This window comes from Pelodiscus sinensis, chromosome 19, assembly GCF_052426305.1.
Source record: "Pelodiscus sinensis isolate ZL-2025 chromosome 19, ASM5242630v1, whole genome shotgun sequence".
Taxonomy (NCBI): Eukaryota; Metazoa; Chordata; order Testudines; family Trionychidae; genus Pelodiscus; species Pelodiscus sinensis.
Genome location: NC_143070.1, coordinates 21004108 through 21020219, shown reverse-complemented (window position 1 = coordinate 21020219; position 16112 = coordinate 21004108). Strand labels below are relative to the sequence as shown.

Genomic DNA, 16112 nt, shown 5'->3' with positions numbered 1-16112 from the left:
AGTGGAAGGGGCTCAGTATCCAACCTCAAGTGAAAGTGCGCTCTCCCCCTTCCTGCTCACAGATTCCTTGCAAACACCTAGACTGTGTCTACATTGGCATGATCTTGCGCAAATACTCTTTAACACAAGAGTTCTTGCATTAAAGTATTTGCGCAAGAGAGCGTCTACACTGGCATGTGCCTTTGTGCAAGAGATGTGCTTTTGCGCAAGAGCATCTGTGCCAGTATAGACACTCTCTTGCACAAGAAAGCTCCGATGGCCATTTTAGCCATAGGCTTTCTTGCGCAAGAAATTCATGTTGCCTGTACGCTGGCCTCTTGTGCAAGAACAGTTGTGCAAGAGGGCTTATTCCTGAGCGGGAGCATCATAGTGCTTGCGCAAGAAGCACTGATTTCACACATTAGAACGTCAGTGTTCTTGCGCAAGATCTCCCCACCAGTGTAGACAGGAAGCATGTTTTTGTGCAAAAGCGTCTGCTTTGGCACAAGATCATGCCAATGTAGACACAGCCCTAGAGCCCAGTCAGTTTTGTCTCCCACCTCCACCTCCCAGTAACACCTCCCGCTTGCGAACCCCTCAGCGCCCAGAACTTCAGGGTAAGTGTCAAATATCTCCGGGTTGTTGGGCAGAGCCTGGCACGTGTCTCCGTCTCTCACACGTTTCTGATCCTAAGACAGGACGAGGTCGGGATTTGCAGTGTCTAGATCCAGAGTCACGTCCACTGGGGAGGGACAGGTGATGGGGCCCAGGGGATGAGCAATGGGGCAGGTGCCAAGACCATGGGCAGGAGAGAGTGGGTAGACACGGGGGAGGGGGGGCTGGCTGGGGCAGGGGCAGGGAAAGGCAGAGGGGCAGGTCCCAGAGGCTGTAAGGGGGTGAGGAAGGGGCAGGTGTGGGGGACAGAATGGGGTGATGGGAGGGGTGGGCACTGGGGGAGGTTAGGGGGAAAGGAGGGGCAGGCACAAAGGCCATAGGGATGCTGCCCACTGGGAAGACACAAAGGAGGGGGCATCAGAGCTCAAAGAGGAGGAGGAGGAGGAGGAGGAGGAGGAGGAGAAGTGACGGTCAGGGCAGTGAGTCCCTTATGACCAGCTGAAGTTCTTTTAAATTGTGCTTGGTTCTGTTACAGCAACTGAAGGAGTCAGGTTAAAGCTTAAACAGTTACTATTTTATTGTTACAGGGTAAACTTATCTGTAACACAGCAGTAGCATTTAACAGCTAACACAGCCACTACAAAGGACAGGACAGAAATTACACTAATAAGTCACTTACAGGTACCATGAAACCCCTTTGATTCTCTGAGCTCTTATTAAATGCATGCAAAATAGACACATAGCAGGTATATATTCTTACCCCTGCGTTCCAGACTTGGCATGGCCAGCGTCTTTCTCTCAATCCCTCGGGAAGAAGTAGGGCGAGGTTGGGCGTCCCACAGACCTCGGGAGACAATCAATACCTGCCAGCAGGTGTAGATGATTAAAGCTCAAATGGGGTAGGCTACTAAACCCCTCTTTATACCCCTTGGGTCATGTAGGCTTCTTCCTGGTCTCAAGTGGCCAATTAGAAAAAATGGCTTTGAATGCCAAGTTTCCCACGAAGGATGCAAAGCATAATTCACACCTGGGAAAATGCAGACAATGGGCACCTCTGATATGTGATGGGCGAAGATTTCTCTCCTGGGACAGTGCAGGCGTGTCAATTACTGGTACTAGCCATCAGGGCGACGGAAGCTAGCCCATTTACTGTCTGGTTTCTGTTTATGGTAGAGTCAGGGACAGGCAGCACACCTGCATTCCCAGGGCATCAAAGGCTGACTGCCTTTCTCTTGCTCTCTGGGCGGAGGGGGGGGGGGGACAAGATGGGGTTCATGTCTGGCTACAAGAAGGCACGGGCAGTGGGGCACAGAACAGGGAGAGGGGAGGGTCTGGCACTGGGGAAGGTGCAGGTGACAAGGAGACAAAGAGGGGTGAGGGGTAGGGCAGAGCCCAGGAGATACCAGGGCAGTGAGGGAAGGGGCAGTTATCAAGGGGGAGGGAGACAGAGATGGGCGAGGGAAGGGGAAGTCCCCAGGAGGAGTGGGAGGAGGGGCAGATGCAAGGAGGGCAGAGAGAAGGGGTTGGGCACTAGGAGGTAGAGGGGGACAAAGGAACAGGGAGGAGAGAGAGAGAGAGAGAGAGAGAGGTGTGGGGAAGGGCAGGCTGTAGGGAGGCAGAGGGGTGAGGAGATGTGAGCACCAGAAATGGGGTAGGGAAAGGGCCTCCACCACAGGGCCCAAAGAGGGGGCCAGGGAAAGGACTCAGGCAGGCAGAGGGGCAAAGGAAGGGGCAGGCCCTAGGGAGGCAGGGAGTTCACACTAGGGGACTAGAGCAGGGTGAGGGGTGCAGGGAGGCAGAGGGAGAGGGGAGGGGCAGGCGGCACTAAGGAGAAGGTGGCAGAGGAGGGGTGCAAGGAAGGGGCAGGCATCAGTGGGTGGGGGGACAGCGAAGGGTTTTGTGCAGAGGGCACCAGGGCAAGAGAAGATGGAGTAGGCAGCAAGGAGCAGAGTGGAGGAGAGGTGGGGGAAGGGAGGGGACAGCTGATGCTGGGAAAGAAAAGGGTGAAATGTTGGGACCCTTTTAGTGTCTGAGTAACAGGCCACAGAGCTGTACTTAGCCTGCCCAATTGAGAGGATCCCCCAGTGGCTGGGCTCAGGGTACCATCTGTGACTCTCCAGAACGGCCCTGATCTCAGCCCACAGACCCGACTGCAGCCTGAACTCTGCTCAGAGCGACATGTCTCCTGGGCCCTGTGAGCAGCACAGATCCTCTGCCGCTGCCCCGGTGTCTCCCAGCACGGGCACTGGCTACAAAGCCCCTCTGAGCCCCAGGGGTGCAGGGGTCTCTAGCGACCGACCACTCCAGCCACCCCCCGGCTCCTCCCACCCAGCCCTGAGGCAGACATGCTGGGGATCTCACACCAGGCTCTGCGGGCACGGCAGGTTTGGCTACACAGCTGGACAAGTACTTCCCAGAGCCAGGGGAGGGGCAGACTCTGGCTGTGGGGTTCGTGCCCCAGCACTAAATAGCCCTGTAGAGCTTGGGGCCCAGGAGCTGTCACTGCCGATCTCATGTGACCTTCTCTGCTGAGCCCCCACCAGGTGTTGGGGCCTGCACAGTCACCCCCCTGCTGTGCGCAGTTAGAGCCTGCCCCCTGGCTTGGAGACTTGCTGCCCTGTGCCAAGCAGACAGACCCCTCGGCATTGTCTAGACTGGCCAGTTTTTCCAGAAAATCAGCCGCTTTTCCGGAAAAATTTGCCAGCTGTCTACACTGGCCGCTTGAATTTCCGCAAAAGCACTGACTTCCTACTGTAAGAAATCAGTGCTTCTTGCGGAAATACTGTGCTGCTCCCGTTTGGGCAAAAGTCCTTTTGCGCAAAACTTTGTGTAGACAGCTCAGATTTGTTTTCCGCAAAAAAGCCCCGATCACGAAAATGGCAATCGGGGCTTTTTTGCGCAAAAGCGCGTCTAGATTGGCACAGATGCTTTTCCACAAAAAGTGCTTTTGCGGAAAAGCGTCCATGCCAATCTAGACGCTCTGTTCCGAAAATGCTTTTAACGGAAAACTTTTCCGGAAAATCATGCCAGTCTAGACATAGCCCTCGTGTTTAAATAGGAGACAGGGCCCAGAGCCAGACCCTGGATTTGCCCCTGGGCCCAGCCCCACTGGCCAGACACATCCAGAGTTCTCTCCCCAGGCTGCAGTGCATTGAGGGGACCCAGCTGGGATCAGGGGAGCCACTTCCTGTCCCAGGCCAAGGGAGCAGCGTTCAGATGGGAAGCACCTCTCAGCCTTAGCTCTGGAGTCACAACCCAGCTCCGTAACATCCCCCAGCCCCTCCTCTGGGCTCCAGCACCTGGCTTTGCCAGCAGGATGCCTGAGGTCCCCCAGCTCCCAGCCCTGGCCTGTGGGGTCCATGCCCAGTGGTGGGCCCAAGGGTCTGGGGTTATTGCTTCCCCAAGGGCTGGGCTATCTCCCAGCCTGGGGCACTGACACAGCGCCGGAGGGAGAGAGGGGAGAAGGGGGCCAGTCTCTCCCGGGGGCAGGAGCTGGAGTCACCAACACTGGAGCAAGGCCAGTTACCTGAAAATCCTCAGGCTCGCCTGAGTCCTGGAATAAGCGGAGAGAGAGAGGTGAGAATTCCCACTGCAGAGCCCTCCCCCCCCCCCCCCCAGAGCAGGAGCAGGAACACCCTGGCCCCTCCCGCCACCCCCAGCTCTACCCTGGATCCTCACAGAGCAGGGTCCCACCGCCTCTGACTCCCTTCGGCTGTTCTGTCCCATGCTCCCCAGCTGGGCTCCCTCTGCCCCGATCCCTCGTGCCTGCCCAACCCAGGGGCTGCTCCGGGCGGGGGAACAGGCTCCCAGCAGCTGCTGTGCCTGGCCCTAGGGCAGCGCCCCGGGATCCTCACCTCTCTCCGCAGCCAGTGCCCCTGGAAGGGAAGAGAAAAACCCATCACTGGCGGGGGCAGTGCACAGGGCTCATGGCCCAGCTCTGCCCCGCGCTGCCAGAGGGACCCTGGGGAGTGAGGCCCAGGAACCAGCTTCTCTCAGGCATTTCCACCCCCAGCCACTCAGGCCCTGGGATTTCACCCACACCAGAACAGGAGAGGTGCCCAACTCCTATGGGCACCAGTGGGAGTTAGGGTCCCAAGCTGCTCTGGGGCTTTTGAAACTCCCATCAGGCACCTGTGTGACTCGCCGGGCACCTGCCTAGCTCTGAGCATCTGGCCCAAGGGGTTCAGACACCGGGCCCAGGCATGTGGCTGGTGTCAGCCAGGGAGGCTCCATGAACATCCAGAGAGCTGGGACTCGGGCTCTGAGTCTGTGACATCTCCCTTGGCAATCAGCTCCCAGCGTTCCCCAGAAACCTCCTGTCGGGAGGCTCGCCCCGGTCTCGGGGTTGCCACCCCCATCCGGGGCCTAACTCGGCCCGTCTGGGTCTAGCCCTCAAAGTACACTGCCCCTCTCTTAGGGGAAATACGGCCCAGCGGCCTAGTCCTCAGTTCGCAGGCCCAGCGGCCTAGTCCTCAGTTCGCAGGCCCAGCGGCCTAGTCCTCAGTTCGGAGTTTGTTGCCCTGCTCCCCACTTGCCCGGGTCTCGGGCAGCAGGGGTAGGGGGGTCCGGGCCCTCCCTCTCCACCGGACCCCGACCCAGGGCCCTAGTAGTTTCGGGTGGTTTCCACCACTGGCTCGGCGGGGGCTCCTCCCCGCAACGCCCCGAGCCCTCAGGGGCTTCTACAGCTCCCTGCCCTGGGTCGCAGCCTGCCGCGGTCCCACCTGTCGGCGTCGGTCGCCGGGCTGTAGTGGTCCTCCCCCTGGCAGCCGCAGAGTGGGCGGAGTCCGGTCCGGCGCTCGGGTCGCGGGTGGTCGGTCGGCGGCTCCGGCGTTGGGGCCGAGCCCGGCAGAGGCCCGGCAGCAGCACGCTCAGCTCCCTCGGCGACTCCCTCTCTAGCCAGTGGTCGCTAGCTCCTGCTCGGGCCGCCGTCTGCCCCTTCTGAGCAGGCCAGCAGCCTTTTGTATCCCTGCTCCCTTTGGAGCATGCCCAGTAGGGCTGTGTGGGTGGGGCCTTCTCCGCCCCCGGCCCCAGGTGGTTTCCCTGGGCTTGAGTGCAGGGCGGGGCCGCCCCGTCACACACCCCCCCCCCCTTAAGTGGGTACCTATCCCCTCGCTCGTCCCCGTCTCTTCTTCCCCCACCCTGGAAAGGAAATCAGCATTCGTGTGCGCCTTCCCTGGGCGATGGGTTATACTGAAATTGTACGGCTGTAAGGATAGATACCACCGCATTAAACGGGGGTTTGTCTCTTTCATGCTATTTAACCATTTCAGGGGGGCATGGTCTGTCACCACCTGAAACGTGTTGCCCAATAAATAATATCTTAGGGCGTCTATAGCCCACTTTATTGCCAGTGCCTCCTTTTCTATGGTAGCGTAGTTCTGTTCTCATGGGAAGAGCTTGCGGCTCAAGTATACTACCGGGTGCTCCCCTCCCTCTGCCTGTTGGGCCAGCACTGCCCCCAAGCCTCTTTCTAATGCATCCGTTTGCAGTAGGAAGGGTTTTGAAAAATCTGGGTGGAACAGGACCGGGGCTTTAGTAAGCTGGTCCTTCAGTGTCCTGAAAGCCTCCTCACAGTTTGCTGACCATTGTACCTTGTTCGGCTGGGTAATTTTCGTGAGGTCAGATAGAGGGGCTGCAATGTCCGCAAAACCGGGGATAAACCAGCGATAGTACCCCGCAAGCTCCAAGAACTGGCGTACCTGCTTTTTGGTCGTGGGTGTCTTGCACTCCTGCACGGCTTTCACTTTGTCCACCAGCGGTCGTACTGTCCCTTGCCCGACCGTGTACCCCAAGTAGGTTACTTCCCGGCGTCCCAGCTGGCATTTCCGCGGGTTGGCTGTGAGGCCGGCCTCCTTCAGGGACTTCAATATGGCTTCTAGATGCTGCAGATGGGCCGTCCACGTTGGGCTATAGATCACCACGTCATCTATATATGCGGCTGCGTAGGCGTGATGGGGCTGTAACAATCGGTCCATTAATCGTTGGAATGTGGCCGCTGCCCCATGCAGTCCGAATGGCATGGTCACGAATTGAAACAGGCCCCATGGTGTAGGGAAGGTCGTCTTCTCCTTGGAGGCTGGTGTCAGGGGGATCTGCCAATACCCTTTCGTCATGTCCAGGATGGAGAAGTATTCCGCTTGGCCGAGCCGTTCCAAGAGCTCCTCGGTTCGGGGCATCGGGTAGGCATCGAACCGCGAGATGGCATTCACTTTTCGAAAGTCGATGCAAAATCGCGTCGTGCCATCTGGTTTCGGGACTAGAACTATGGGACTCTTCCACTCACTACGAGATTCCTCCACCACTCCCATCTCTAGCATGGTCTGGAGTTCCCGCTGGACTTTTTCCCACATCTTCCTAGGGAGGGGCCTGTGTTGGTCTCGCACCTTATGGCCCGGCCGGGTAGCGATGTGGTGATGCGTGGTGTGGACGCGGCTGGGTTGAGTGGAGAAAAATGGCGCGAACCTCTGGGCCACTCGCTGTAATTCTCCCCGCTGTACTGGATTCAACTCGGGGCCCATCGTTACCTGAGCCTCCCCCTGGAGGTCCTCTACGGCTGGCCCGAGCTCTGGCTCCGGGGGATATGGGGTGACCAGTAGTCCTTCGGCGGTCTTCCACTCCTTCAAGAGGTTGATGTGGTATAGTCGTACCTCTCTCCTCCTCCCCGGCAGCCTCACTTCGTAGTCCACCGTCCCTATTCGCCAGACCACCTCGAACGGGCCTTGCCATCGGGCCAGTAGCTTGGACTCTCGGGATGGCAGCAGGACGAGGACGTGGTCCCCCGGTTCAAAAGAGCGGAGTTTGGCCCCTCGGTTGTAATATCGGGCTTGGACCTCCTGCGCCTGTAGGAGGTTAGCCCTGGCGAATTCCCCTACCTTCCGCAGGCGTTCCCGCAGCTGTAAGATATAGGGTACTGTCCCTTGGACACGCGATTCTTGTTCTTCCCAACTTTCTCGTAAAAGGTCGAGTATTCCCCTCGGCTGTCGCCCATACAGGAGCTCGAATGGGGAGAAACCCGTTGACGCCTGGGGGACCTCCCGAATGGCAAATAACAAGGCTGGTAGGAGCTTGTCCCAGTGTCGAGGGTCCTCAGCCACGAACTTACGCAGCATCGTCTTTAGCGTTTGGTTAAAACGCTCCACCAGGCCGTCTGTCTGGGGATGGTAAACCGTCATCCTCAGAGGGTGGATGTTCAGTAGCCGCGATAGTTCTGCCATCAGCCGGGACGACACATTGGTCCCCTGGTCGGTCAGGATCTCCTTCGGTATCCCTACTCGTGCAAACAGTTTAAAAAGTTCTTCGGCAAGAGTGCGGGCGGTGGTATTACGTAGGGGAACCGCTTCTGGGTAACGGGTGGCGTAGTCCACCACCACCATAATGTACTGACAGCCTGAGCTGGCCTTTTCTAGGGGTCCCACCAGGTCCAACCCGATCCTCTCAAAGGGGACCCCTATCACGGGCAGGGCCACCAGGGGGGCTTTCGGCACCCCCTTTCTACTGGTGAGTTGGCACTCGGGGCAGGATTCACAGAAGGCCCTCACGGCGTGGTGTATGCCCGGCCAAAAAAACCTCATCCCTATCCGTTGCAGGGTCTTTTCTCGCCCGAGGTGGCCAGCCCAAGGCAGCCGGTGCGCCAGCCGGAGTACGGCGTTCCTAAACCTGTGGGGGACCAGGAGCTGCCAGATGTCTTCCCCCGTCTGGGGTTCCCGGACCACCCTATATAGCCGATCTGCCTTCACACAGAACCGTGGGCCTTGGGGCTTATGGGGATCTTGGCTGGTCCCCTCCCCTGGGTCCTGTACCTGCTCCCAAGCTCGACTCAGGGTCTGGTCTTCCCTTTGCTCTCTCATAAAGTCGCCCTCTACTTCTAGGGTTTCGACTTCCTCCTCCCAGGCGGGGTGGTCTCCCCGGTTCGGTGGCAGGCCCGTCGCTGTTCCTGGGTTCGGCCTCTCCCCCCCCTTAGACTCCTGCCTTGGGCGGCTTCCTCCAGGTCGTGTGGGGGGGTGCCCTGCCACTGACTGCTGTCCCCACTCCCGCAACACCCGGCCTAGGCCTCTCCAATCGCGGCCTAATTTCACGGGGTAGGCGAGCGTCGGGACCAAACCCACGCTATAGACCCCCACCTCCTGGCCATCATCTAGCCGCACCCATGCTGTCGGGTACGCCCGTACGTCCCCGTGTACACACAACAACCGGATGGGGCCCCCGGCTGGCTCTGGCTCAGATATTAGGTCGGCCCTAACTAGGGTCTGGCTGCACCCTGAATCCACCAGTGCCACCGTGGGGTTCCCTTCTACCCTAAGTCTCACCACCATTTTAGCAGGGTCCGTTGGCCCCCTACCAGGCTCTGCAATCGGCGCTTGCCCAAAGGGGCAGACCCCGGGGGGCACCACCCTTCCCTGGGCCCCCAACTGGCTCGCAACCTCCCGCTCCCATCGGTCCTGTCGCTCTTGTAGGCCTGCCAACTGCCTCCGCAGTTCGGTCAGGTCCCCTTCATACCGCTGTCGCCAGGTCAGCAACCCCGGTTTCTGTCCCCGGGGTTCTCGCGGCCCGCGTCTACCAATCCCCTTTGCCAGCCCCTCTGCCCAGGGGCGGGGTCGTGTACTCACATTCTCCACCATGTGTCGGGGGGCTCGCCCCGGTCTCGGGGTTGCCACCCCCATCCGGGGCCTAACTCGGCCCGTCTGGGTCTAGCCCTCAAAGTACACTGCCCCTCTCTTAGGGGAAATACGGCCCACTGGCCTAGTTCCCAAGTACAATGTCCCTCTCTTAGGGGAAATACGGCCCAGCGGCCTAGTCCTCAGTTCGCAGGCCCAGCGGCCTAGTCCTCAGTTCAGGGTTTGTTGCCCTGCTCCCCACTTGCCCAGGTCTCGGGCAGCAGGGGTAGGGGGGTCCGGGCCCTCCCTCTCCACCGGACCCCGACCCAGGGCCCTAGTAGTTTCGGGTGGTTTCCACCACTGGCTCGGCGGGGGCTCCTCCCTGCAACGCCCCGAGCCCTCAGGGGCTTCTACAGCTCCCTGCCCTGGGTCGCTTCCTACCCCCTGCTCGCAGCCTGCCGCGGTCCCACCTGTCGGCGTCGGTCGCCGGGCTGTAGTGGTCCTCCCCCTGGCAGCCGCAGAGTGGGCGGAGTCCGGTCCGGCGCTCGGGTCGCGGGTGGTCAGTCGGCGTCTCCAGCGTTGGGGCCGAGCCCGGCAGAGGCCCGGCAGCAGCACGCTCAGCGACTCCCTCTCTGGCCAGTGGTCGCTAGCTCCTGCTCGGGCCGCCGTCTGTCCCTTCTGAGCAGGCCAGCAGCCTTTTGTATCCCTGCTCCCTTTGGAGCATGCCCAGTAGGGCTGTGTGGGTGGGGCCTTCTCCGCCCCCGGCCCCAGGTGGTTTCCCTGGGCTTGAGTGCGGGGCGGGGCCGCCCCGTCACACCTCCCCCTGCCCCTCGGCCCACGCAGGCTGAGCTGGGGGACTCTCTGCTTAGCAGCAGGAGGGGGCGGCTGCAGGGACCAGGGCAGTGGGGGAGGCACTTTCACTCCCCGCACCTGTTCTCCACCATCCACGTCCCGCTGAGATCCTGTTGTTTTGCTCAGAGCAGCCCCACTCCTCCCCACCCCAGGCTCAAGAGCCCGCCAACCCCCCAGGAGCAGACCCTGGGATCTCAGGGACCCAGCTGGGCCTTTCCACGTCCCTTCCCACACCCTTATACAGTGAGAGAAGAGCCCCTAGCAGTGCCACCCAGTACCCAGGAATCTCATTATGTTTCCCTGGAAATTGTTCTCTCCTGGGAAGTCCCAGATTCTCCGCTCCAGTTCCAGGCACCTGGGCATCAGATGCGGCAACGTCGCCTCCTCACCCCTGCAGAGACACGAGGGTGTTATTGGTCTCCCACCTCGGCCCTTCAAAGCTAGACAAGGTTGCCAAGTGTCTGGTTTTGAACCGGACAGTCCAATACTTAAGCTTTCTCTCCGGGAAACAAATTGAGAAAATACCGGACACATAAATGTCTGGTATTTTCTAATTAAGTAAGTTTTATTATTTTCATGAGTATCAGTATGCAGTTGTGTACTCACACAGCATAAGCGTGTCTACCCGCAGGGGGGAAGGGGGGGAGTTGGGATGGGACGATGTGCAGGGCGGGCAGTGCCCCGGGATCTGCATGCGCCTGGGCTAGGCCCACTTCCCCCTGGCCGGTTCCCCCCCAGCCATCCCCACTCCCCCCCCAACCTCCTCCCAGCTAGCCCTGCTCCCAGCTGGCTGGTTCCCTCCATCCCTTGATCTCTCCCGGTCAGCCCCTCTCCCCTCGACCCCCTCCTGACCAGCCCTGCTCCCCACTGGCCAGTTCCCTCCCCAATCTCTCCCACCAGGCCCTGTGGCTGGTTCCCCTCCCCCATCTGAGATCAAGTGTGTCTGGTATTTTTGTCAAAACCATCTGGCAACCCTAAAGTGAGACAGGGGAGTGAGTGGGGTCTGGGCCCCGGGCCCCAGTGACCTCAGCTGCCCAGGGAGTTTCCTGCCAGCACAACCTGCTGAGCCCAGCCTGGGGCCTCTCTCCAGCCAGAGGAAAAACAGCCTGGGCAGCACCCAGCTTGGCTCCTGCACATCCGGCCCGACGCATGTGCCCCACTGGGGCCTGGCTGGGCCACTCCCAGGGCTGAGAGAGGGGCCTGTTCTCCGGGCGCAGCCACTCCTCAGCTTCTCTGCTCAGCCCCCAGGGGCCTCGTCACTCCGCAGGGCGTGGGGGCTCTGGGATGGGGACACTCCTCCCAAGGCCTGGCCTGAGACACTCGGCTCTTTCCCCATAGCTCTCTCCCTATGGGTCATGCCAAAGCTGGGACCAGGTCCCAGCTAGGCCTTTGGGATGACAGGCCTCAGCCCTATTAACAGTCCCCTGAGCCAGCCAGGTCCCAGGGAAGGTTCCCCATCCCAGAGCTGTGGGACAGTCTCCTACAGGGTGGCTCATACCCTGGCAGTGGCCCCCCGGGCGGTGGGTACAGAGAGGGCAGGGTTCAGAGGGTTAGACAGTCCCATTGTGGGGGGCTGGATTCACAGCCCAGGCTCTGAGCCTGCTCCCAGCATGACGGGGGGGGGGGGGGGGGGGGGGGAGATGGAGCCTGGACGTACCTGCTCTCGGTGCTTCTCACACCCTAGAGGAGAAGGAGACAGAGCAGAGAGTCAGTGCCCATGGCCCAGCCCAGCCCTCTGCTCTAGACGGGTCATGCTGCTCCCCTGCCCCACAGGGGGCTCCCCCAGGTGGGAGACCCACTGAAGGGCTGTGCTAGGGGAGCCGAGCCCCTTTTACATCTGCTGCTCTGCAGGAGGGGCAGGCCCAGCTTTTGACCAGCCTTCCCAATGGCCCAAACTCCTGTCCCTCGCTGCCCTGGGGCCCCGGCCCTGCAGCCACCGCGGGCCTGCTCCCTGTGCTGAATTACCCTGTGAGCCCCCAATGACTCAGGGGGTCCCCTTCCTGCACTGGGCTCTGAGCGCATTTGACCCCTTCTCACCTGCAACAATTCCAGCACCGGCTGCTGACACTTCTCCTCCAGCTCCGAGATCAGGGCACTGAGCCAGGAAATCTCCTTGCCCAGGCAGGTGGCGTGTTCCTCCCTTCTCCTCCCAATCTCCTCATCCAGCTCTCCCAGCCAGAGGCGCTCTCACTCCGCCAGGAACTGCTGCAGCCGCTCACACTCCCAGCCCACCAGCTGCCGCTCCACGTCCATCTGCCTCAGGGGGCACAGAGAGGGTGGGGCAGGAATGCAGGTGAACAGGGCCATGGGAAGTGGCAGGGCCTTGTCCGCGCTGCACGGGACATTTCACTCCATGTCTTTGCCAGGCCTGCTGGGTCTGTCCCAGGTGTTGTTCCAGGGCAAAAGTGTCACCAAAAATCACCCCAACCTCCATCACTGCACCAACAGACTGAGGCAGGGGTGGCAGGTTTATATAATTTTTGGTGGTGCCCCATTAGCCACACCCTCTGACCCCTGCTAACCAGACCTCTGGAGGTAACACATTCAGGGCAAGATGGACACATGACCAGAAGTAAAAGGTGTAATGTCACCCCTCTCGAAGGACTTTTCCCACCATCCTCCTACCAACTGGGATTAGTTTGGCCCCCACCAAATCCCCCTCATGCAGATATCCTGAAATTGCTTTAACCCAATGTATGTGACATTAACTCGGGGACAGAGAGGCTGGCGGAAGTGTTCCCTCTAAAGCTATGTCTACGCTCGCGGCTTCTTGTGCAAGTACAGCCATTCTTGCGCAAGAACCCGCAGAGCATCCACACTGCCCGCCTGCTCTTGTGCAAGGAAATTAACAGTACGGCGTGGTAAGAGAGGGTGTCTTGCATAAGAGCTATGCTCTTTTCTAACAGGTGTAAGGGTATGTCTATACTACCACTCTAATTCGAACTAGGGTGGTAATGTAGGCAACCGGAGTTGCAAATGAAGCCCGGGATTTGAATTTCCCGGGCTTCATTTGCATCTTGCCGGGCGTCACCATTTTTAAAATTCCGCTAGTGCGGACTCCGTGCCGCGCGGCTACATGCAGCACGGACTAGGTAGTTCGGACTAGGCTTCCTATTCTGAACTACCGTTACTATAGGAAGCCTAGTCCGAACTACCTGTCCGTGCTGCGTGTAGCCGCACGGCATGGAGTCCGCACTAGCGGACATTTAAAAATGGCGACACCCGGCAAGATGCAAATGAAGCCCGGGAAATTCAAATCCCGGGCTTCATTTGCAACTCCGGTTGCCTACATTACCACCGTGTAGACATACCCTAAGCTCTCTTGTGCAAGAGGGCAGTGCGGATGCTCAGCAGGGATTTCTTGCGCAAGAAACCCCTATGGCTAAAATGGCCATTGGAGCTTTCTTGCGCAAGAGTGCGTCCATACTGCCATGGATGCTCTTGCGCAAAAGCACAGCTCGCATATGGCAGTGTGGACATGTTCTTGTTCAAGACTTCTTGCACAAGAACCCTTGAGCAAGATGTTCTTGGGCTATGTCTGCAATGGCGGCTTCTTGCACAAGAGTTTCCTCCCATGAACAGAATGAATTGTGTTGTGCACCAGTACTGAGTTCATGTGGCTTGATTGGATGTACCACTGTGGCACCCAAGTTATTAATAAATACTTTATAAACCTCTACCGTTTCTCTCTGCTGCCATGTCTCCTCCCCTTGGTCCATCAGCTCCCCCAGTGCCCGCTGCCCCCCCAACTCCTCACCCTCCTCTGCTGTCCTGACTCCTGCCCTTCTCACTGCCCTCAGCCCTCCTGCAACCTGCCCTCCTGCAACCTGTCCCCCTCCACCAGCCCTTCTCTCCCCTCTGTGCGCACTCCTCCAGTAGCCCCACTCTGATCATATGAGCTACCCCTCCTTATCCCCTCTTCTAACACCTCCCTCACCTCTCTCCTCTGGTGCTGGTCCCTCCCCTGCAGGTGTCTGCCCGTCTGCTTCATCTCCAGAATCCCCTGGCATCTGCACCTTCCCTTAGCCCTGCACCCTCCTGGTGCCCCCCCTTCCCTTACTGTCCCTGCCCCTTTGCCCTCTTTTTCCCTGATGCCCACCCCCTCACCACTCTCTGCCCCCATTCCCCTCATGCCCCTCTGTGCCTTCACACAACTTGCTCCATCCCCACCTTTCTCATGCCCACACCTTCTTTCAAGCCTTCTCCCAGAACCTCCCCCTCCCCCCTGTAGCCCGCAATGCCCTTACACTCTCCTCTCCCAGCATCACTCTGTCCCCCCTCTCACTGACACCTCCCCTCCTGCCCTTTTCCTCATTGTCTGCACTTGGACACCTGGCATTTGTCTCTCCTCCACCCTGCCCCTTGGTTCCTTCACCTTTCTTCCTCCTCCCCCTCCACACAAGCCACTTCCTCTCCCACCCCTTCCCCTTCGCACAAGCCTCTTCCTCTCCCACGCCTTCCCCCTAGTTTTCCCCCTTCCTCTCCCCTACCTTCTACCTTCCACCTTGCGGGGCCGGAGTCTGCGCTCGGGCCCCAGAAGTTCCCGGACTTTGAACCCAGAGCTAGGCCGCGTGGCGCAATGCCACGCCGAGCAGTTTTAAAGTCCCGGGCTATGATGTCACGTGGCAGTTTTAAAGTCTTGGGCCATGATGTGACATCACACCCGGGTGTCTCCCCGCTCACCTGAAAACGCTGTGCATGGCAGCAGCCGGCAAGGGGGAGCCGGACTGAAAGATGCACATGGCAGGGACGGTCCGGGGCCGGGGGGACACGTTCTGGGGCTGGGGTGGGAAGATGCGCAGGGGGGCCGGGGCCCACTCCAGGCAGGGCCGGGGGAGAGATCCAGCTCTAAATATTGCTGGAGCATGGGCACTGCCCATGGACTGAGGTGCAGCCCAGGCCTTGGCAAATGGTGCCCAAACCAGCCGCTGGCATCTCTGGTGTATCTGACACTCACACCTCTGGGCTCAGCACAAATCTCCCCTCAGCCTGACGTTGCCACCTCTCTGCAGCAGTTTTACCAGCCTCGCCCCTGTCTCCTGCAGGAGAGAGGCAGAACCAGAGGCTACTCCCAGTCAGCCTGGGCTGAACCCATTGACCCCAGAGGCAGATGGACCAGGGTCCTCCAGGAGCCTGACCTGAACCCCACTGACCCCAGTGGGAACTAACGCCAGAGTAACTGAGGAGCCTGACTGTCACGTTGCTGGATCTTGAGGGGAGCAGCCAGATCACTGATGCACCCATAGGTGGGGGTGTTGGCCCCAAAAATGGTATAGAAGGGGGCCATGTGAGGTATTGAATAGAAGCTTATTATTTGATAATCCTATGTACGCTGTTCATGTGTTTGTATAATGTCTGTGTGTGCAATTATTAGCATGTACTTGTATGGACACTGAAGATTTCCCTGCATGTGGTTAAGCATTGGGCAGGGCCGAGGCTGTGGACATGCTAATTACCGAGGCCCTGTGAACAATGGCTCTCAATGGGCCAAGGACACACCCAAAGAATGGGGGCTGTCACCTGAGAGCAGCCAGCAGGGAACACAGAGAGGCTGAGGACCAGGTGACCTGCTGCATACCAGAAGAGGCCAGGAAGGAGGTATAAAGAGGCCATGAGGTCGATGCCATTTTGTTCTCAGCTCAGCACTTCATCCCAGAGGCAGCACTGCAGGGATCGAAGAGCCTGGAAGACCTGTGAACCCATCCTGACCCTAGGATGTGCAACAAGAACTTTTAAACCAGCAGCTCTAACATCTCTGCTAGAGCCTGCATCGAGGACTGGGAGATTCGGTGCATGTAACGTACTGTACTTTAATAACCTTACTCTCAGGCTTTTCTTTCTTGTAATAATAAACCTTTAGATATAGATTCTAAAGGATTGGCCCAGCGTGATTTGTGGGTAAGATCCAGAGGGTAAATTGACCAGGGATCTGTGGCTGGTTTCTTGGAACCGGACAGAACTTGTTCGGGGTAGGTGGGATTGGGTGCTAGGACCCCCCCCCCCCCCCACCTGTGTATAGGCCCGGGGCCATCTGGGGCACGGATATTGCTGGGGTGTCGGAGGGGTTTTGCT

The 16112-nt window shown here is 59.2% G+C and overlaps 1 protein-coding gene across 3 annotated transcripts; it reads right to left on the bottom strand.

Moving 5' to 3' along the window:
* Nucleotides 1-1011: 1011 nt before the first annotated feature.
* LOC142821459 (uncharacterized) lies at nt 1012-12971 on the bottom strand. Of its 3 annotated transcripts, XR_016347323.1 has the most exons (5): nt 12078-12971; nt 11698-11720; nt 4449-10431; nt 4121-4147; nt 1012-1457 (listed from the first exon to the last, which is right to left on the bottom strand). XR_016347323.1 is itself a non-coding variant. In XM_089770888.1 (3 exons), exon 3 carries the CDS (start codon nt 9252-9254, stop codon nt 5979-5981), a length of 3276 nt encoding a protein of 1091 aa, XP_089627014.1. In that variant the 5' UTR covers nt 9255-10431; nt 11698-11720; nt 12078-12971; the 3' UTR covers nt 3626-5978. The 3 variants fall into 3 exon arrangements, 1 of the variants encoding a protein (XP_089627014.1); XR_016347324.1 differs by lacking the exon at nt 1012-1457 and having other exon boundaries at nt 3626-4907; nt 10006-10431; XM_089770888.1 differs by lacking the exon at nt 1012-1457 and having other exon boundaries at nt 3626-10431.
* Nucleotides 12972-16112: the final 3141 nt, after the last annotated feature.